This window comes from Camelus bactrianus, chromosome 27 (genome assembly GCF_048773025.1).
Source record: "Camelus bactrianus isolate YW-2024 breed Bactrian camel chromosome 27, ASM4877302v1, whole genome shotgun sequence".
In the NCBI taxonomy this organism is placed as follows: domain Eukaryota; kingdom Metazoa; phylum Chordata; class Mammalia; order Artiodactyla; family Camelidae; genus Camelus; species Camelus bactrianus.
This window is the reverse complement of record NC_133565.1, coordinates 23,277,695-23,301,189: the sequence shown is the minus strand read 5'-3', so window position 1 is coordinate 23,301,189 and position 23,495 is coordinate 23,277,695. Positions and strand designations below refer to the sequence as shown.

General features: G+C 42.2%; 1 protein-coding gene across 3 annotated transcripts in view; it reads right to left on the bottom strand.

The window, feature by feature from the left end:
• The window catches only part of AGBL1 (AGBL carboxypeptidase 1), a 618,212-nt gene that overhangs the window by 467,160 nt on the left and 127,557 nt on the right, over positions 1-23,495 (bottom strand). For all 3 annotated transcript variants that reach the window (XM_045522553.2, XM_074353945.1, XM_045522552.2), the window contains exons 12-16: positions 22,976-23,059; positions 22,656-22,742; positions 19,889-20,037; positions 18,590-18,677; positions 10,368-10,512 (exon numbers count right to left, since the gene is read on the bottom strand). In XM_045522553.2, coding sequence (XP_045378509.2) covers positions 10,368-10,512; positions 18,590-18,677; positions 19,889-20,037; positions 22,656-22,742; positions 22,976-23,059 — 553 coding nt within the window. The remainder of the gene's footprint in view (positions 1-10,367; positions 10,513-18,589; positions 18,678-19,888; positions 20,038-22,655; positions 22,743-22,975; positions 23,060-23,495) is intronic.

The window sequence follows — 23,495 nt, the reverse complement described above, 5'->3', positions numbered from 1 at the left end:
GCAGGGTAACAACTCCCCTCAGGATGCCCATGCCCTAATCTTCAGACCCCGACAATGTGTTACCTTACGTGGCAAAAGGGACCTTGCAGACATGTTTAGGATGAAAGTCTATCTGAGATGGGAGAGTATCCTGCATTTTCCAGTTGGGACCAATCTAATCACAAGTGCTGAAAAGCACCGAACTTAGCCCAGCTGCAGAGAACCAGCCCAGATGCAAAGGACTCAGCCTACCACTGCCGGCTTGGAAGGTGGAGGAAAGGGGTCAAAAGCTGAGGGATGTGGTGTCCTCTAAGAGCTGGAAAGGCAAGAAAACGGATTCTCCTCCACGATCCTCCAGAAGAAACAAAGCCCCCACACCTTGACTTTGCCCAGTGACTTTTATCCGTGTTGAACTTCTCACCTAAAGAGCTGTAAGATTTTTTTCTTACTGTTTAAGCTACCAAATTTGTGATAATTTGTTACAGCAGCGATATAAAACTAATACACGAGGAAATACGAAAAAGAATTTCCTAAACTAAGTAAAAATCATACCATCCGGGTAGGCATAGACTAAAATCTACTTGTATTCTATTGAAACATTTGACTTAGAGGGGAAAAAAAAAAAAGGGAAAATGTCCCAAGGAAAAAAGAGATTGCCAGATGATTCTTTCCTGCAGCCTCAGGGATATCTGAAAATTTGACTGAATTATATCCTTTTTATAATTGAGACCCCAAACCATCTGCCTCCACATAGCCCACTGCCTACATTAATATGACTTTATTGTTCCCTGTCTCTATCCACATAAGTTTACTGTTCTAGGAAACTCTTGCCCAAGAAAATAGAAATTACAAATAAATGTATGTTTCATAAATGTATTATTTTTCAAGAACATCTCACCAACTCTTTCATAGAAAGGATCAACTGACTCTTTGATCCAAGACCTTTTGGACACTTCTCCTCAAGATTCTTGCCTTGTAGTGTCCACCAATCTAAAACCATTATGTCATGATCTTTACCCAATGCTAATTGAGCCCCTACATTAAAATACCCGACTTTAAACAAAACTTTAAAGTCTTAATAAGTAGCCTGGTTTTGCCCTTCCCTCTTTGAGAGACTATCGAGCCTCCGTCCTGTTCTCCCTTGTCAAGTATATTAGTTTCCCATCATTTCTGTCACAAGTTGCCATAAATGTAGTGAATGAAGACAACCCAAATTTAATGTAGTACAGCTCCAGAGGTCAAAATTCCAAAATGGTTTTTATTGGGCAAAAATCAAGGTGTTGGCAGGACAGTGCTCCTTCTAGAGGCTCTAGAGGGTAAGTCATTTCCTTGCCTTTTCCAGCTCCTGGAGGTCACCTGCATTCCTTGTCCCATGGCTCCTTCCTCCACATTCAGAGCCAGCAGTTACATCATTCCACCTTGGCTTCCATGGTCAAATCTCCCTCTCAGACCCTGACTGTTCTGTCTCATTCATTCATGGTTAAGGATCCTTGTGATGACACTGGACCCAGTCTGATAATCCAGCATCATCGCCTCATCTCAAGAGCCTTAACTTCACATCTGCAAAGTCCCTTGTGCCATATAAAGCAACATCTTCACAGGTTCCAGGGGTTAGAATACAGACACCTTTGGAGGGAGGCAGGTAGGCATTAGTCTGTCTGTCCCACCAAAGTAAGCAATAAACTCAGGTCTGTCCTAGAAACAGGTAGTTCTGGTGATATTTCTGGGAGCCAGCATTTGAAACAACACTAAGAAAAGGAACTCTAAGGAGGATGGCTGTCTCAGATTTGAGATGAGAATTCAGCTAAGGCCCATGTGTCTGGCCAAATGTTAGTATTCATTCTTCTGATTGTTTGTCAGGTGATTACCAGGCATACGTGTGATGCACCTGCGCTGGAGATTGGGAGCGAGTCTCATACCCTTGCAGAGACAAGGAGACTAACTAATTGTACATCCACAAACACAAAGGCCCTCCCTAACTAGCCAAGCGTGAAGGCTGAAGAAACCCCAGGGCTGATGAAAGCTTTTCCAGGCTGAGCTCAGCTTCATCCCTCATGACCACATACTTCCTCAGTGAAGAGTGATCAGGACCAAGGAGGCTGTGCCTAGGAGTCCAGAGACCTTCACAAAGCCATTCTAGGATGCTTGCTCTGTATCCTTTACCAAGGATGAGTTCATGTGGTTCTGGGTAAAGCGTCATCTTATGTGTTTGATTGTCCATCTAAACTCAACACTACTGCTCCTTGTTGAGCAGAATGGGGGTTGCACAGTACAATTAAAGTTAGAGAGAGAGAGAGAGTGTGTGTGTGTGTGTGTGTAGGTAAACCTACATAGGTACACATACACATATGCAAAAAGGCATTCTTGGGTCATACTCCCTTCTGCAACACTAAATGTCAGAGGAAATGCAGTACTGCTTAGAGTTTGAAAATACAAAGGATTATAATCAGTAAACCTATAACCAGCCAAGTTTTTCCTCATGAGTTTTGCTCAAAGATGCTCAGTTATGCAAGAGCTCAGAAAACATATCACCTCATCTTTATTGACAATAATAACTTGAAGGCGAACTTCAGCTGCCCCCAAATCAAACTAAAGAATAATATAAAAGGACAGTCCAGTTAAACAAGGTTTGTCTAAATGACTCTTGGAAAACATGGTTACTACCTAATACAAACATAAAATATAAATCTTTAGGGAGAAAATATGTATTATCAAATGTTAATCTCATGATCTGGTTCTAAAATGAAATTTTTAAAAATGTGTAAGTGAGGAATAAAGTAAAACAAAATATTAACTGTCCAACTTACATGGACATAATATTATTTAATTCGTGAAAACAGAAAGGCAGTCTAGCAAGATGACTAAGAGGGCAGGCCCCTGAGTCAAACCGCTTGGGTTCAAATTGTAGCTGTGGATTCTAGAAAAGTGGTGTAAATTCTGTCCTTAACCTCTTTGTGACTCTGTTTTCTCATCTTTAAAATGTATATAAAATAGCATTCCCTAGTTGCTAATATAGTTATTCAGTGGTTGCTATAATTTAGCCATATATTGTATGTGAGAAGTGCCTGTCAGATAGGAAACACTCAGTTTTAGCTGTTACTATTGATGGAGAAATGTAGGTTCAAATGATGTTTTTAAGATCTAAAAGGGAAACACTGTTGGAAAAAAATCAAAGAAAATATGGTCACTCTATGTTACATGAAAAAGGAAGAAAGAGAGAAAGGAAGGAAGGAAGAGGGACGGACAGATGGACAGAGAAAGGGGGAGAGAGAGAAAGAAAAGCAATGAAACATGGAAAACAGCACAAAGCCGAAATGACAGAAGTAACACCAGAAACTGTTTTAAGTATAAACAGGTTAAATAGCCTTATGAAATGACAAAAACTTTCAGATTCGTTTTTAAAAATCCCACTGCCTGTTGTATATAAAAGGTAATTTTAAAGAGAAGAAAAAAAAAAGACCCATGATGTGTATGAAAAACACACCTAAATTATCTTTTTATTTTATTTGCCTCTACTAAAACATTTTAAAAGAGAAATATTGAAACTAAATGGATAAGCAAACATAAATTAAAGTGGGCATGGCAGTACTAATATATGAAGAAGTCATATTCAAGACCAAATGCATTAAACGGGCTTAAAAATCTTATTTTGATAAAGGGCACACTTCACAATGAACATATAAAACTCATAAATCTTAAGAATCAAATAACACAGAATTGAAATATACAACACAGAAACAGCAGAAGGGGAAAAAATGTTCCTAGGACTGAAAGACTTTAAAACAGTACCTCGGTCTTGAATAAATCAATTGCAAAAAAATGATATGGAGTATTTGAACGATACTGTTTTTTATAGATATATGTCAAACTGTCTTTGCAGAGAATATCCATTATTCTTTTTCTTGAGCATCCATGGAACTGTAATAAAAAATTCACCATATGCAGGACTATTAAAAAATTCACTAAATTTTTTTTTAAAAAAGTAGAAATTGTACAAACCACATCTTCTGACAACAATTAGATGAAATTAGACTGACGTAAAAGTGGTTTTTAAAACAGCAAAAAATAAAACCACTTGGGAACAGGAAAGTGTCCTCCTAAAAGAAGCTCATGAAAGAAATTCATATTAAAAAGAAGATCAATATTAAATCAGTATAATTAAAGCCCTGCTAGGGAAGCGTTCTTCTGGTGTCCCAGGAGAGACGGCGCAGGATAGGAACGAAAAAGGCCCCATCGGCCTGTCAGCCATGTCTCAGCCACGCTGGAGAAGGGGAAGTCCAGCACCATCAGAAAGAGTCAAGATTTCCCTGGACACAGACGATACTCTCTGTGATCACAAGCAACTTCGTTTAATCATTCTCATAAATTTCCAGGTGAAAGCTGGTCCCAACACTAATTATTGAAATCCAGATTAAGTAGACTCTGCCTGACAATTACTATCAAGATTCCAGGCCTCCAAACTGGGAAACTGAGATCTTTTGCTGCGGCATTTCCCAGAATGTAATCTGCAGGATGTTACTGAGTGCCGGGGTGTGGGCAGGGAGGTGGAGATGCAGGAGCTTCATAGTCAGAAGCACCTGGGACAGGGTGAAATAAAGGAAATGAAAATGAGGACGTTTTCATGGCTGCAGAACCAGTCAGGTTCTTTAACGTGCTCACATGCACTGTGAACTCCTAGAAGAAAAACTAACAAACAGTGTTTCATGAATTTACATGACCCTGAAACCCTTTTTCTCTAAACATCTTGGGACCCTGGTGTGCTGTGGAATACACTTTGGGAAACGCTGTCTGCTGAACTGTTTCTATGAAGGCTTTTGCTTCATTTTGTTTTGTTCATTTGTTTTGTTTTGTTTTTGACACCAAAGCTATTTGTTCCACACTGAGGTATGGCTACAAGGATTCTTAAGGTGGGGTGAGGTGGGTGGGGATGGAGGAGAGGGTGAGGCCCTTCTCCAGGAAAGTACTGGCCATCATTCTTTGATGTTTACAAAGTTACAAATAGGCCATAGCCCTTCTTGCTAAGTCTTAAAAAAAATAAAATCTAGATTTTAGAAATCAGATATGGGAAGCAGGTTTGAAACAGGTTTGTCTATAGAAGTCACCAAACACAATTAGCTACAAGAGAAAAAAGTCAAAAAACAAACAAAAAAAAGCACCTTGTGCCCACACCCATTGTCCTTCAAAACAGTGTCACCTTAAGGGGCTCCTTCAGGGTATATGCTGGAGAAAGCAAAGTTTGAAAGCTTTCTTCTCCTAGGAGTTCTTTGTTAATTTTTTTTAATATTCCACTTTTCACGATTACTATTGCAACTCAACACATGCCTAATATTTTTAGTTTAAGCTCACTTTCTGTGGTTGTTCATGCAGCCATCTCCCTGCGCCCCTCACTGAAATCTCTGTCCCATCCCACCTGCCACTGAATATGCAACATCTCTGCTCTTGGTGCATTATTCTGGCCCCAGAAGTTAACCAATTATAAACTTCTGTTGGATTGCCTTTTGCCAAAACAGCTTTGTACTGTTCTCCTGAAAATGATTTTTAGGTGAATGCTCCCGTCTCGGGTCCAGCCGGGCCATGTCTAATTGGATATTGTTGGCAACACTGATGAGAGAGGTAGGGTTTCTGAATGAATGTGCCAGCCGCCAACTGTAATAACAGCCCTGCGGAAGTCACAGGGGTGGGTTTCTTTATAACAATGGGAATGAGTTCATGGCAATTATGGAAACTCCCAGAGAGGCTGTGTCTTAAAAGAAAATAGTATCTACCGGTGAAACACACCAGGCTGATAACTGAGGCTGCATCTTCACTGGTGCCTCTCTGCAGGGGTCTTCTGCCCCTCTGCTTTATCAGCTACTCCCTTAAAACTTCCATGAAAGACTTCACTTGACCTCAGCAGGTTACCCTGGTGATGCCCACCGATAAAATGAGAAGCCCTCTGCGCTCCAAGATCGTTCCTTTCTTATTGTGATCCCCTAACTGCTGCACTCCCTGTTCCCCTAATTCAGAAGGACGCTGAACCCCTAAGGAGATGGCCTGTTTTATTTGTGTACTGCCTAGTTCTCGGCTGTCACTTAAATACACCCATCAGAGAATCGAAGGCTTCTCATGGCAAGAGAAGAACAAATGACACCTTTCAGCTAAATAAAAGCAACGGAACATGCTATAAGCAGGTTCTAATGAGCATCCTCAAACTGCCCCAGTCTGCCAATACCATGCTCCCTAAGTTAAAAAGATTTACTTTGAGACTGAGAGAAGTGTTTAGTCTCTAGGAGTAAGCTCACAGGTTTGCCCATTAGAAAAAGATGATTTTAGTATCATTTTCCATTAAAAATGAACAAAGTTATGTTGCTGATGATTTGGAGAAGAGAGCCAAGGAAAAACAATCATAATCAATCACCGTAAGAAAACTGTCAGTAGCTTTTATATTTCTTTCTTTTTGGTCCTCTACTGGGAATTTTTTTCACATAATTTTAGTTTTGTTATAAATTGTGGAATGGGTGTCTTCCGATCAGCCCCAGAGAAAATGATCACACAAACTCAAAAAAAAAAAAAAAAAAGAGTAAATGCTCTAATGGTCACCATCTAATATTGTTTACTAGACAGAAGGACTTGGCCAACACTTTCCATGTGTCAAGTCATTTCATCTTGATAATCCACAGAGTAACCCTTTCTACGGTTCCAATTTTAAAGATGTAAAAACTGAGGCTGAGGGAAGTTAAAAAGCTTTCCCATGGCTACCCTACAAGAAAACACAGAGCTTAGACCCCAACCCTGGCCTTCTGACTCCAGAACTTGTTCTTACATTGTGCTCAAAACCCTGGAATTCAGGAATTGTCCCTGTGGTCAATGACTTCACCACCCATGCACACCTCAGCTCCTCCAGAATGGCTTTTCGTGTCCAACTCCTCAACATCAGGACCCTTCATTGGTGCCTGTCCTTTGTTTTGGCCCATTCAAAGACAGGTGCCTGTCTATTGATTACCTGACAACACTGATTTATGACTTCCCCATTGCATCTTTGATCTACCACATGTAGGTCAATAGTTCCCATTTGACACGTTTTAAACTTCATTTATTCTGAGCCCTTTTGAAGAGATTGTGAATATGGCATTCTCATTCTCAGTTCTTCCTGTCTCTCTCCCTCTTTGCCCTTACCCTCTCTCCCCCTTTCTCTCCCCACACTACACTCCATTTCATCTCTAAAGATAATGCTGGTAGCATCTATCACAGTGGGTATATGTGTCCAGTGGAAAAACTCTGCTCTGCACTCTAAAAGCCTTAAGCTCTCGCAACACGTAAATCCTACTCATGAGCACTCTTCCTGTCTCTTGCCAACTCATACAGTTGTAAGTTTTCAGTGAGATCCCATTTTCTTACTCTCAAAAATGTCCATCAGAAACTCTCTTGGGGCACCATTTTCAACCAATCCTACTGGCTACCCAGCGGCAATCCATAACATAATCCAAATACTTTAACAAGTATTGCTAACAACACTTTAACAGTCATTGCAATTATTGATAACTTGAGATGGATGATTAAATGGAATTCCTTTTGCTTGCTTCATAATTACAGTAATATTGTATTTCTTTCTTTTAGCTTTCCTTTAATACTGTAATTTGGACAATTATCCAACAGAGTTCCTGGCAAGCATCTGGAAGATATCAATTTGAAAGAACCAAATATTAATTCTCTCATTATAAGAGAAGAATACATTTTTTAAAGTTGCAAAATTATAGTCATGTTGAAAAACCCTCCAACATACATGTCCTCTGCTATAAAAATGTCTGTAATTATTAAACGTAATCCACATTATAAGAGATTTACAAATTATGAACTCCACATAGAAATGTATTTTCCACCCCTCAGCATAACCCCCGAGTAACATACAGTTAATTCTGCCCTTGGGGTATCATTCACATTTAATTTATCACTGATCTGTGGGAAGAAAATTGCTTCTCCTTAGGACATGTCCAAAAATAAAAATGACTAGTGTGCATTCCAGAATATACTCATTCTGTCCATGATGGGAGGAAGGGGTTTTGTTTTGTTTTTTGTTTTTTAAGAGAAGTCACAGAGTCAATTGTTGTCTTAAACCCGGAGAGGACAAAGCCCATGCATTATTGGAAATGTAAAACCTAAAATCGAGTATATACATTTTTCTCTTCACGTAACAAATTGTCCTTCTTACTCTGTTCTACTCATTTAAAAGGAATGAAAAACTCCCTTTTCCTGTCTCTCTTTCTCATTAACTCTCATCAAACTTACCCTGGTGGGAAGAGATTCCATCAATAGGTTAAGTAATAAGCCAATAGACATCAATGAACAAGGCCTCTCTCTTCCTCTCATGGAGACCAAGTGATGGAGGGGTCCTCTTTTCTTGAGGTTTTGTACCCCTCAAGATGAAATTACCCCCAATTTGACCTCAGTGGCTCCTAATCTATTTGTTGACTGTGAACTTCAGACCCCGTGCTTTGGTCTGACAAGAGGAGTGAGTGGTCCCAGAAGCACAAGCTATGGCACACAGTAACTTCTACAACAGCAGTCCACGCTTCTGGGCACTTGTCACCATCAAGGTGTGTGATCATGTAACCTCCAATGGCTGCATTCAAGTTCTCAGCCCACAAGTTCTATCTATAAGGCTGAGTGCTACAGATGTGGTCCAGCTGAGGATAGCATTGTCCCAAAAAATGACCCCATTTTTATTCCAAGATGCTTTGATGGGTCCTTGTTAAGTGCCTACAAGCTGATTCAAAGTCTGAAATTCACAGGAAGAAGCCAGGCGCGGCCCAGGCCAGCTGAAGGAGTTTCAGACCTTCTATTCAGACAGGAATAGATGTCAAAGGCCAGCACTCAGTTCCCTGCTTGGCCACTAGCTAAGTATGGGATTTCTAGGTCTCAGTTTTTGCATCTGTAAATGACAAAGGTGAATGAGACAATTTCCCAAACCCCTTTGAATTCTAAAGTTTTATGCCACTGAGAATCTCCGCCGGGTCAAAGATGTTCTAACAAGTAAAAGGGAAAAGAACAGTGTCTTGGACCCACGGACCACTCCCCCGACTGAAAAGGCAAATGCACCTTGAGAAAGGAATCTCCATCCCCAGCAGGCTTTTCTCGTGCCGTGACAACACAGACAATACAATAAAAACAGCTGTTGAAGGGGACCATGAATCTTGCCTGTTCTGAGTCCCTAAAGGCAACAAGCATGTTTTAAAACAAACATGCCTTGTTACGGCAAAGCTTGAGCTGCACATTTCTTGGATGAATGTCTTGAGATCTCTAAGTGTGATACACAAATAATACTAGTTGTGTATCTTTTGCAATCTGGGAAACAGTAAAAATCTCTCTTTAGGCAAGACAACATATGGAGAGAAGGGCAGATGTACTTTTACGAAGCAGTTAGCCAAGTCGTTGAAGGTACGCCTTCTCAATGGAGAAAAAAACTTTATTTAGACCTGAACCTTCCTTCGGAGGGGAAAGACAGTCTCGGTTATTATCTTTTCCAACATCTTATCACAGACTTGAAATGAAAATGCTCCTCCTTCAGGCTAAGTGATATATACATTCGCATATGCACGTAGTATTATAGATATGCTAATAACATTTTGCATTAACACAGAGGATGAAAGTACTTTACAGGAGATACTTTAGCTCATTAATCCTCGGGACATCCATGAAACAGCTAGGGGAAAGGGACGGTTTGCCAATTTCTTCAAATGACAGGAAACTGCATGGTTTAAACAGATTGCTAGGACTGGTCTCCTGAGCCTGATATGGGACCTGACAGGACATAAGAGGGCTAACTTCGAGTTTGGACACGACGCTCCTCTCGTAAAAAGATTGTGGCCCCATTTGCAGTGATTCAGTGTTCTTTCTCCCTTCTTGTCCACCCTGAATCCTTCTAGAGCCTCCAGCCCCTGCCCGTGGGGACCACTGGAAAAGGGGCGTGGCTGCAAAGTGAACTCAGGGAGTTTTTCTGAGCCTTGCCTCCCTGCCCTCTGGGCCTCTCCTCTCAATGAGTCGATGTCCTTTCAGTTTGCATCTCAGTTTACATGGCTTTACCCCCATTTCAATTTAATAATCTCGTTCCAATCTCACTACTCTGTGCTGAATTTGAGGGCGTTTTAAAAACAGAGCCCCTAAGAAATGCCCCCCACCTCCCCACATGCCCCTCGGGTCTCCAGAATGTCACTGGTCATGACCTCAGCCTCCTGCTCTGTCCGATGAAGGAAACGGGACAAAGATCAAGCCACCAAGTTAGCGACCACATCCTGGCTCCTTTGGAAGGCAGTAGGTCCCCACCAGGGTGTCAGGGTCTCCTGAGTGTTTCCAGGACAACCTCACAGAGCCCCGTCAGCGCCGCCAGGGTAAGGCTGTAAAGAGGAAGTTACCGTGAGGGCGCTGTAGGTGTAGGGGTAGTGGTAGGCCAGGTAGCAGACGTCGCCATCGTGCGGGAAGGTGACGGCCCAGGTGAGGGTGTAGTAACACTTCCCGGACGCTCCCCCCGTGACGGCTGCGCTCTGGCGGTAATGATTTCTACAAGAGAAGGGAGAAGGGAGGAGAGTGAGGGGAAGGTGAGGAAAACACTCACTGAGGGGTCTGGATGTCATAAACCTCCTGTTACATCCTGGCAAAACGTTCTTTGCTCGAAACACTTTGTGAGCGAAATGTAGAAAACAGAGAAGTACATCCGTGCACGTACTGCCACGCCGTGAGCGTGGTCACGAGCCACCCCAGCAACATCCAGGCCAGCCCGTCTGTCTCCTCACTGTGGCACTGATGTCGTGGGCCTTTCCCTGCTGTGTCTGAAAACGAAGCCTATAGTTACAGGGTTGAGCTAGAATACAGAGGAAAATGTGAATAATTTGGTTTTTCTTGGGATTCTATTATAGACATACACTTTATTACCCAAATTTGGGTTTCCCCAACCCCTACCTCTTCCCAGATCACACATTGTCCAGCTCTGCCTTTCCCTCCCACCTGCCAAGCAGGTTATTAGCAGTCACTACTCTATAGTGTTCCAACCTGACACGGAACATACAGCATCTCATTTATCACTGCCATAACCCACTGTGTGCACAAAGAAACAAAATCTTAGCAAAATTCATCTGTCAAAGGTCACGAGGCTAGTGAACGGCCGATACATGACTCAAACCCAGATCTGCCTGCAAAGCCTTTGTTCTTTCCACGACACCGTTCTTTCTTCCCAAAGGAATACATTTGTCACCCCGAATGTGGCTCAGCTTCTTACAGCTTGAGAGTGCACATTTTCCTTCGTCAAAGATGAAGAACCAGTTCCGATACTTCAGAGAACAGTATCAAAGTAAATTGCACCCAGAAGTACGTTCCGAGCAGTATTTTCCCCACGCGCTGCCAGTTATACTCCCTCCTTGCCTGCTGGTGCTGAGACAGCTGTGCAGGCTTTCCTGAGAAATGTTATCATCAAGGCTGCATTCTAATGCAAAATACACCCGGACACCAAAGGATGTAATTCCACCTTTGAACATTTACAACGTTGGCTTACTTGTCCATTGTGCTTTGGGGTTTTATTGGGGGAAAGGGGAGGGGAGAGGGGAGAAATAGCAGATAATGATTCTGTGTGTTCTGGCAAATATAAAAAATACAGACTAGTCTTTTCTGCCTTTTTTGCTACCTTCAGGACACCTCTCACCAAAGCCAAAAAAAAAAAAAAAAAAAGGCAAGGAAGAAATAGAAAATCTACTGTCTTGTTTCTTGTGGCTTTTGTGGTTTTTCAATATTTACAAAACTAGGAATGGGAGTGAAAGAAGTTGGTAGTCCCGTGGGATGAAACACATCAGGCTGTAAGTTGCTCTTGTCTTAGCTTCTGCCAACATGGTACCCTGGATCCTTGGTCATTCTAGAGAAAACAGGAGACCTCCAATGATGTAAGCCTTAAGAGACTATCCCACCCAGCTCTTCAGCATCCTATTAATAGGACACATTTCCCCTCTGTGACTACAGGGCTAGAAACTTCAAAAAGGCATCTTCACCCCTGGTGCCATCTGGACCTTGATACCTAATTGGGTCTACTTTCTCCAGATTTCCCTTAATGTTCTGTAGTTTCTCCAGGGCAAAGGCTCAGATTATTAGCAAGGATGTAAAGAAGCAGATGGTTACTCAGGAAGCATGCAAACCACATATGCTCTACATTTTATTCTCTCTCTGATTTCAGTCGTAAAAGCTCCGCCACAAACACACATTCACTTTACACCTGGCTGAACCTGGTCAGTCACACCCCTCCCCCAGGTGAAGTGAGCCAGCCAGAGTGGTCAGCATTCTGACAACCAATTAACGTGGAAGCGAGGGCTTCACCTGTCAGCATACATGCATGGGTGTGCAAACACACACACACACACACGCACATATTCACGAAGGTAATGGCAGGCGGAAACACACATCTAGTGCCTCACCATCCCCAAGTTCTTCACCTACACACAGTGGAGACAGAGCTTCCGTCTTTCCTCGGGATGAGTGCCCCGGAGGCCACTGGGGGTTTTCATCTGGTATGAGCTTTGCTTCTTTAGGTCTCCCCCTGTACTATTAAGTGCACTGAAGCCACATTACAGGCATATTCACCCTAAGCAAACTCAATCCTGCCCCACTGGCCACTGGAGAGAGAGAGAGAAAATAAGACCATGAAATTTCCAGCCCCCAGGCTTTCTACCTCTCAAGACAAAACTGGACTTCAGGCCAGGAACAGCTGGAAATGGAAAGGGAAATAAAATAGAATAATGTTTAGCCTTTGAGCTTCTGTGGGCCCAGGTTCTAGTGATTTAAGGGAAGTTTAAGGAATTCGAATGGTAGTCGGGGCTATAAAATCTACCTCTCACCCCCCTCTCACACACACACACACACACACACACACACCCCCACACCCCTGCTGTAGCTTGGTGTGCAAGATTCTCATGGGCAAGGCTAAAAGCTCCCCACTGACAAGCCAACCCTCTCCAGAATGGTCGCTGATGGCTGAAATTTAAGAAAAATGAGTATCGCCTCGTGTAGGATGAGTTTCAGCTGAAGGAGATTCAGTTGCAACCCTAATCCAGGGTGGATGCTTTGGCTGAAACTAAAGCAAAGGCCAGAGTCCCCACTTCCCCACTGGAGTCTCCAGGTGGCCACGTTGTAGCAGGAGGGCCCAGGAGATGACTCCACCTCTAGCAAAACTTTCCTCTTCAGAAACCTTTAAACTTTCCCAAAATTACCCTTCTTCAAAATGAAATGTGCAATGAATCTCTAAAGTACAACACTGGGCTTGCTACAATTAGATTTGTCCATGACAACGTGAGTTCCCATCAACAAGTTATTTTTTTGTTGTTGTTGTTTCCCCAATTATGACGTGAGCGCATTGAGGGATGCTTGCAAGGCAGTAACGTGCATTCTTTCAAATGGGTCCCATGTTCCTCCTTTGTATGGAAAACCCTTTCCTTCCTCAATCAGCCAGCTCCGCTCATTCCTTCAAGACTCAAATCAAGTGTTTCCTGTCTCAGGAAGCCTTCCTTGACATCCCTTACCACAGGGTGCCTCTCCCTCACTGCCAACACTTTACAGCAGGGGTTACGCTTGCCCGTCCGTGCTTGGCGCAGTACCTGGTCTTAGCATCTGCTAACGTTTGTAGAATAAATGAACCTAAGACTCCAGGAGTAATCATTAGAATGCTTGGCATATTTTATCTCTAATCCTAATGCTATCCTTTCAAGGTAAGTACCATTACGCACACCCTACAGATGGGGAAGTTGAGGATCGTAGATGTTACGTGTCGTGAGCTAGCCCACACAACAAGCAGAGCAAACAGGGCTCAACCCCAGGTGTGGGCTTACTCCAAAACCAAGATTATATTTTTCATTATAGCAACTGTCTTATAAAAATGGATAAAAGGACAGGAGGTCTTTTGGTCCAATTCAGCAAGGACGAATTTGAAGTTTTGGTCTTCATCAGTCAGTCAGGGCTGCCTATAAACTTAGGGTCTCAAATGACAGAAGGAATGTAAATTAATCCAGATCAGAGCTGTGGAAATGACTCATGCCGCTATGATTCTTTATGTCATTGGCATTTGATGCCAGCAAGATGTTTCTACTTATTATTAATAATCACTAACATCCACTGAACACCTCCTATGCACCAGACACTTTGGTAAGCTTTGCATGTGCTTTATCTCATTCCACTTCATCTTCAGAATATATCTATCAAGTAGATACCATTATTATCCCCTTTATCGAGTGAGAAATCTGAAGATGAGAGAGGCTGAAATAATTTGCCCAAGGTCACATCATTCATGACTGGTGGAAGTTTGATTCCAAGAACTTTCTCTCCTTGATCTTCTGCTTTTCAAGGTGGAGAAGAAGCCTGGTGAAAATCAAGTGTGCTCTCAAGTTTGCCAGATCCTAGACGGGTCATCCTGGGTCATAGATGATATGGACAGATCAGTCATCCCACTGTTAAAAGGCTCCCCTCTGCTTTTCCATCCCCTGAACCATTTATCTTCAGAAGGAGCTGCATTTTTATAATCATAAAGCTTTCAATGAGCAAGGAGCAAAGTACATAAATGCATAGTTATGAACTCAATCTATTCCCATTTGTACTTAAAAATATGCTGGGAAGTCTTTTTTTTTTCCCCCTGCATGTGCACCAAAGAAGCAAATGCCAACATAGAGAGTGAATTAGATAATTTTATAATGACGATGGCTCTGTTTAACGTGGGTGCATCATTTCATTTAAAGGGATCTCACAGGGCAGGGCAGCCAAGTCACCAGGCTGCTCTGGGTCTGCGGCATTGCTAATATTCTGTATAACACCAAATCTCTCTCCTGAGATCCCTGGGAAGGATGCACGATGGCAAAGCGCTTGTATGACATTCATCTTCATGAGTGAGCTGTTCCATCTCCTCTCGCGAGCAGAGATAAATGTCAGAAGAGATCAGCTGTTGTGTATTACATGGCCACTCTGAGCATGCTGCTTCCCTCCCTCTGCCCTACAGAGCCAAGATTACTTTAGACCAGGAGCTGGGAGAGAATTCAAAAAGGTACAAGGAGGCCATGTACATGAGAGGGAGAAACAGACCACAGGGAAGTAAATAAAGCAGAAACTAAAACTGTCCTTGCTTACTATTATGAGAGGCATGGAAAAATGAGTCTGCCCATTTCTGTTCTTCCCTCTGGAGGATCCATTTTGATTTGCTGGCTTAGTGGTTGGCATGGTGGGTGGGCGAGGGGATGGGATGGAGTGGGAAGAGGAAGCATAGGGAGAAGATATTACAATTTCTCTTTAATTTTTTTTTAAAACAGTTTTTTTGGGGGGAGCAGAGGTAATTAGGTTTATTTACTTATTTATTTTAATGGAGGTACTGGCATGGAGCCCAGGACCTCGTGCATGCTGGGCATGCACTCCACCACTGAGCTAGACCCCCCACCTCCCCAGAACTTCTCTTTACATTTATTATGAGCTAGGTAATAAGAAAGGAATAAAGTTGTCTAAGGTTTAATATGGGGATTGACACCACTGCCCTCATGCAATCCATCTCAACCTACTGTGATGGATAATTATAAACAAGCCAGACTACAGTACAGCACTCTTCTCCATTCTTCTCTGTGGTTCTCCAGGGCTGGAGGAAGAAAAACACATTTCATTTTCTATCTATGGTTTTCATATGTTAGATAGTTAAGTACTGATTGCTGTACAGGAGGCTTTGGTTGGGAGGGGGAAATAGCTCACCATCTCTCTCCTTCTTTTGATCTTTGCTTCTGGCAAGGTACTTAAGTCTACAGGAGACTTCTAGCGGATTTACAGATTTTACTATCTAATTAAACTAAACCCTACACTACAGACAACTCATTATTTTTATCTCTGCTTAGAATCCAGAAATTGATAATAATGTTATATTTGAAGCACAAATGACCAAGAAAATGGAAGAACAGACCTGGCCTGCCTCTATCTCTTAACACTAGCTCTTTCTCAAGAATTCTTATTTGTGCAAAAATAATCTAATTGGATCTGGGAAGTTAACCAAAATTTTTCAAAAGTATCCTAAAGACAATCTACAACTATATTTTTCATGGTAAACCTTAAGGATATGGTGTGCCCCATGTTACTAATAGTATAAAAAATAACAATCGTATACATAAAATTTAAAGATTTAAATTTAAAATTATGTTTTTATCTTTTCCTCATCATTAAAAATTCTTAACTTTTTGCATGCTTTCTAATGCACATAAGACAGTAGTATAGTAAGGTGTATATAATTGATTTTTTAAATTATGAACAAATCCATATTAAATGTACATGCATAAATATATCTTATCAAAATAGTTTGGAGACCACAAGTGATGATGCTCTGACCCACAAAGCAGTCAGACCACCTCCTTAACTGATTATCATTGCTGTCACTTCTTAAAGGAAATGAATATCCCATTCCTTCTCAATGTCCTTTTTCCTTTCACCTTTCCACGTATGTATATATATATATATACACTCAGGTGCCGTGGCTCATGGTTCTCTCTACAGTAAGCATCCTGGCACCCCTTTAGAACATGGTACTAAATATGAGAATGGAACAGCACAACAGAAATAGAACTTCTGAGTTCCTGATGACATACTGGGGACAAAGAAATAAGGAGGAAAAGTTGCCCCAAATTAATACATTAGAAAGCATAAAGGCAGGGATGAAGCAAAAAAAAACCTTCTAAAGCAGATCAGCTCAAAGATTGTGATGGGCCCAAGGGAGAGATACATTATATAACCTAAGACATTGTACGGTAGGGAAAGATACTCTGATATGCAGTGGAATAGAGAGACGTATCTATCCTGTTGTTAGATCACGTTATTGGAAATATGTTCATACAACGTGGGGAGTAATTGTAAAACAAACTCCATTACAATGTAGCAATCTTATCCATTCATCTCTGTTGTATTCATGGCTGGAAGATGAGAAATGAATTGCATTACACATTCATGGTTTTCATGTTACCCCTCTGTTGCTCTTTAATCACATAACAATTGTCTTGTTAATGAATCTACAAGCTATTAACATTTAGTCGGCATTCTTTAGGCCAAGACTAGGCTTTGGGATGTTTGATTTTTCCTTCTTCTTTTGTCAGGTGCTGAGTCCCCTGAAGCCGCTCCTCATCCTCCACCTCCAAGAGAGCCGCCTCCAGGGGGCGCTCTCCCTCACTGGGACAGGATGCTGAGTGTTCTCTTTGCCCAATCTCACTACGCTCCAGACCCAAGCCCGCTGCAAGCTGGGTCTTTCAGGTTTATTTAGGATGACTATTTCTAGAGGACACGGAAAGTTATTCTTAACACACCAATGTCCAAATTTATGCTTTCATTATTTTTCCCCACAGTTGTGGCTTCTATCACCTTGAGGTGATTTCAGCCTAATCTCTTCGGACCATAAAAAGATCCTAAGAGTCTGCAGATAGGAGATCCAGAAAGCAATTGCCATATAGGTGAATGGAAAACCAACAAAATGGTATTGTTTTGCTATTGTTCTAAAGAATATAATGAAAGTACTACCCACGTCCATATCCTAATACATCAAAGACTGAAAATTGCCGAGTCTTTTATTACAAACTGTTAGTCAGCCCAGCTCTGTGCTTTATAGACTATCTTACCTCTATGGTGATGTTTGCCCTTGTCTCTGACAGAGTAACAAGATTCTTGACCTTTCTATCCATCAATGCTCCTGTCCTCAAAAGCCCAGAGGCATAAGCATATATATTACACTCTTTCTTTTGGATATTTGTAACAATCCTAAACTCTAGAATGCCTGATAATATTTTTAGGGGCCTCTTGTAATCTCAGAAAAAAAAAAGAGATACAACTTACTTTATCCCAGAAAATAAGCACTAGCCTACCAGTTTTTATAAGAAACTAGCAACAAGCTAATAATTCATTACATATTCCTACCTATCCACAATTTCTATTCTCTTTTTTTATCTTATGCATTCGTTATTTTATTTTCTATACAAAGAAATGCACAAATAAGCAATTCATGGTTCTGGAATGTGTTCCTTTTATCAAAAGATGTGGATAATTCAAATTTCATTACAACTTTACAGGATAAATGAGACCAGCTACTGATCAAGGGTTGAAGATGAATTCTGAAAACACCTCCTTCTTTTATTTATTTATTTTTTTTTTGCAAAAGTTACCTTGCTGTGGAGAAAGAGTTACTGCAGTGTATTTGTCACAGATTCACGCTCATCTGCTTTGAAAAACGGAAGCATGGGATGGATAAGAATAGGCCAGGAAACCCTCAGACTTTTTGTTCACTGGGGCAAATGAAAACAGGAAAAGAACTGAAGCTTGATGCACTAGTCACAGGTTGGGTCTGTAACACTTCTAACATTCAACAACAAGGTCTAAAGATTTTTTAATGTGTTTAAATAAGAGTAGATGGCTTTTCAGAAACTCAGAGTATACTTCTTGTGGTCTACTGTGGGTGCCACTTAACATGCATGGGAATTTGAAGGGCAGGGCACTTGCCATTGGGAGAGCAGGTAAAGCTGACAAGCACAGGTTGTTCAGGTTGATAAGATTCACGCGGAAAGGCAGGAAATTGAGGGAGAACAAAAGAAGTGACCACACTCTAACTTACTTGTAGTAACAGATGTCATAGCCCGTCCGTACCCAGGTGGGTCGGCCAAGAAGAGCCTCCTTCACAGAATACAGAGTTGGCTGCATCCCTACACAAAATGAAGGCAGAATTAATTCTAAGAAGGAAAAAGGTAAAAAAGAAAGGAGAGTTGTGGTAGGCTGAACAGTGGCCCTCCAAGATACCGGGTCCTAATCCTGTGAATGCTAACCGTATATGACAAAAGAGCCTTTGTAGATATGACTAGATTACGTATCTTGAGATGGGGAGGTGACCCCGGTGGGCTCTAAATTCAATCACAAATGTCCTTATAATAGAGCAGCAGAGGGAGGCATGACTACAGAGGAGAAGCCACGTGGATCTGAAGATGGAAGAGGGGGCCATGAGCCAAGGTGAGGAGGAACCCAGCCCTAGAAGCTGGAGAAGGAAAGGAGACAGCGAATCCCCTAGGATCTCCAGCGGAAGTGTGGCCTTTCCAACATCTTGACTTAAGCCGGTGAAACTGATTCGGCCTTGTGGACTCCAGAACTGCAAGAGGATACACTCGTCTTGTTTTCAGCCCCAAAGTTTGTGACAATTTCTTCCAGCAGCTGCACCAAGCGAATACAAGAGTCAAGGCTCACCTTTTCTCTTTCTCTACCAGCAAGAGTCTATTTAGTCAGTACAAAACTTGTGCTCAGACCTGGAGCTATGGGTAGATCTTTTCCTTACTCAAAGCCACTCCATAAATTAGCAGATGAGCCAGCAATAAAGTGTAGCATTTCCCACTCCTAGAAATGCTCCAAATAAATACAGGCTACTCATCAGTCTTTGTCCCCTGAAGGTCTTCTCTAAAACTGCCACAGGTATTCAGGAGAATTTAAACTTTCTTCTGAGTTTTCTTAGCCTATAAATCAGTGTTGTCCACCTGAAGTGTGCTGTTTGCCTGTCTGTGGCAAATAGATCAATACATTTGCTCCTGAGGGATTTAGGGGGTGGAGAGAAGGAATAAATGAGAGGGCTCAGTGACCTCAAAAAAGCTCAAGGTGGGGCAAGGGAGTCAGGAGGTGTAAGGTGTGTAAGGTGTAAGCTGAGGTATTAACACGCCACGGCAGAGCGAGGGTCTCCGGCTCCCCCCTCCCATGGTGGCAACTGATCATCAATTGGCAGTTGTCTTGCTACACCTGGCAACCAAAATGTGTCAGCCCAACCTCAGACCCTTTGGGAAGCCAAGCAGGGGCTCCTGATAACCATTCAAGTGCTCACAACGTGACATCTCTCCCAGTGTGACCCACAGAATGTCTAATCCCGAAGGGCTCGTACCGTAATTGAACTGGCTGTTGAGCTTCTCACAGTTGACGATGTTGAAGCGGTAAGGGACGGCAGCCCGCATCCCGCTCACCTTGAAGTAGAACCACTGCTGGTGCTGCGTGCTGTTCACATCAGGGTTGACCAGTAAGTCGTACTCGAACCTGTGAAGTCAGAAGCAAGGTTGGAAGGTTAAAAGTCTTCAAGAGAACTTCCAGCACTGAGAACTCTACACATGCCAGGTTCTGGATGACAGATCAAAGACCCAGGATCTCAGCTGGCTGGTAAGTTACCGTTATCATATTTTTATCTTCCAGTGTTGGACACAGACTCTGGAGATTCAGGGAGGGAGTAACAGTTTCTTAACATGAGAAGAGTCAGTTCCACAACTGTAGCATATCTTTTTATCAAATTGTAATAAAATTCCTATCCAGCTAGAAAAATGCAAGTTTGCTATATCCTGGAGAAAACGTGGTCACATCTGGTTGGCTCTGCCATTTCTGTTTGATGCTAGACGTTATTTTTGAGCCTCAGCCTCCTCCTATTAAATATAGAAATAGTGTCTAAACTTGCAGTACTGTTTGTAAAGATTAAGTAGTACAGTTTATGTAAATCCCCAGCAAGGAAACAAACATGAATTAGACTAGCAATGAAGGATTTGTCTGTTTGTTTTTCCCCTTTTAATTGATTTCCCAGTAAAGTACACAAATCTTAAATGTACAACTCAATGAGTTTAAACAAATTTATCTGGATACACCTGTTTGACAATTACCTAGATCAATACATAGGACAGTTCCAGCACCCTAGAAAGTCATGCCAATCACTGTGTCTCAAAAAAAAAAAAAATTACTTTTTTGAGCTTCGGCAACAGAATTGCAATGCAGTTTTGACTTAAACATTATCATCTGGATATTTCATTTTCAAAAATATTCTTACCCCACCCCCTTGGTATGCTCTTTGACTTGCTCTTCTAGAAAAGGTAATGGTTTTGCCCTGATTCATTCATACTCTCCTACGTTGGACACCTGGTAAGTGGCAGTGTGTAGTGAGATTTGTGGAAGTCCAGGGCTTTATATAAGACATAGCAAAGCAGAGAAGAGCTAATTGTTGGAGTCCCACCCCTCACATCATCACTATAAACACCACACTAACCACTGAGCTCACCACACAACCAACAAAGCAAACCCACTGAGAGGCCCTCCTGAAAACAATTCTGGAAAGTCTGTGACCCTCAAATTGTCTGCTATGCCCATGATGCTCTCTCCAAATGATCATAACAAATGCCATGTATGTTTGTCTTTTGTCCTTTGACTCTGTTACCTGGACCACAACGGTTTGGTTTAGGATTCTATACTCCAGCCAAAGGCATCAAGAGAGAGACCTGAGTGAGGCTAGGAGCTCAGCACATCCTGGACTGCTCCTTCTCCCACTAGAGGATTCCTGTTTGGGTCTTCTCTCCTGGATCTTTGGAACATGATAAATGGAGAGAAGGAATAATAAAACCAGGGGCCATGGGAGGAAGTAGAAGCTGAGCTAACAGTCAAGAAAGAGAAGAGGGCTGAGAAGGTTTCAGCATGATTGCCTTTCTCTTCTTCAGTTCAAATAGCTCAACATATATTTGTTTTATATATTGGGCTTCCCTGAAATATTTCATGTACCAAAAAAAAAAAATTACTGCTCACCTCTTCCCGCCCCCAAAAAAGAAAACTTCTCAAATGAATCCTCAGTGGATATAAAACAGGGCTGAGCTATATTAAGTTCTGGGCTCTCGCCGTGGTGAATACACATCCCTGATAAGAGCTAACGTTGGCCGAGTGCTAACTACATGGCGGGTAGTGTTCTGAGAGCTCGGCGTGTGTCATTTAACTCTCAAAATCCCTATGACAAGGGTGCTGTTACTGTCCCCATTTTGTGCATGAGGAAATCAAGGCATGGACTTAGGTAACTTGTTCCAAGTCTCATGATTAGAAAGGCATGGAGTTGCCCTGATTCCAACGTCTGTGACCATCACACCATTAACTGCTCTGGACTGTGGTTTTCCAAAGGTCACCCGCAGAAGGTGGATTTGGGTGTATGGCAAATACAGTCCAAGGTGTTACCGTAGAAGGAATTACAACACAGCAAGAAGAGCAGTCTCTTCTGCCACTGGAAAAAGAGTTAGAATTCACTTTTGACTATTTCCCTCCTTTTAGTTTGCTGCAGCCCTAAACTTTCTTTGCCTACGAAACCCTTTTCTATTAACAAGCACTCTTTGGTCAGTGCTGGCAGAGAGGTCTGGCACTGTGCCTTCCCTTGAAGGAAGGATGGTCACCATTCGCCCCTCTATGGGGCGCCCAAGGTTTTTGCTACCTAAGTGCACAGCTACGGGAGGTACAGACATGGAAAAGCACAGGAATGGGGAATCCCGTGTACCCCTCCATGTCAACAGAATCAGCCCTGGCATCAACATAAGTATAAACTTCCCAAAGTGCTCGCACACCCAAAGACCGACCCATTATTTGGAACATAAGGCATATTCATAACAGTTCACCCCCTTCCTTAGTCTCTACTTTGCTGGGACATCAGCTAGTGAGTCCCCTGGTAGCGTGCTGGTAAATGTTGAACAACTGACTTGGGAAAAACCTTCATTGGCTGTGTTTGCCAGTTCCTGGTGTAAACACTCCCACCGTGGCGGATTTCAAACTATCAATGTGAGGCTGCTGAAAACAGAGCAGGGGAAAGACAGGCACAAAGTGCTCGCTCAGGCTGCCAGGAGCTACCTCCTGCAGCTTTCCTTACTTACTCACGCACTTGGATGGCTTTGCGAAGATTTCCTGACTCAAACATGGAGAAAAACCTTAAGCAGTCAGGAGCAGTGTCTTGCAAAGGCCTGGAATGAAATCGGGAACGTGTGACATGAGTTATTGCTATTCTTAGGCACAGTTTGACATTTCTTAGAGATAAGCCTTCTCTTAGAGATCTTTAACCCGAATTTTCACTGTGTTGTTTTTAGGAGAAGGAATGGGATACTAACATAAAGCATTCTTATTCTCATGCGATTAAAAGGATATTCCATACTCCCTCCCGCCCCCCTCTATTCCACTGATGCTCAAGGCCACCTACCAAGTCTCATCTAAACTGAAGACAACTTTATTTATAACATCACTTGGCTGGATGAGCCTCCGGACATCCTCAAATATCTTGATCCTGGAAAGGAAAATTGGAAACATTTTAAGGATTGGCCCTCACTCCTTACCCTATTCATCCTATGGTCATGTGAGAAGGGCCTTGGGAGCCATCAGAGAAATATGAAAGGAAAATTTAATAATGCCCAATCTTGAGCTGGAAGAGCACAAAACACCCCCCCCCCTTCCTTTTCTTCTTTACCAAAACATATGACACTGAGCAGCAGGAACGTAGGAACGCCACATTTTAGCTTTAGGATTGTTGACTTGAAGGAGAGTTTGTCGAGAGCATTTGGGCAGAGGGACTCTGAAGGCTTCTGGTTGTGTGAACAAAAAGGTCCTTTGCACTGGGACAGTTTTGAAGGAGACATTAGGATTGCTGGCTCTTAGCATCCTCAACGTCTGGGAGGCTCCAATGAGCCTTCCAACTCTTGTGTCATTTACACTCTTTGGTTCTG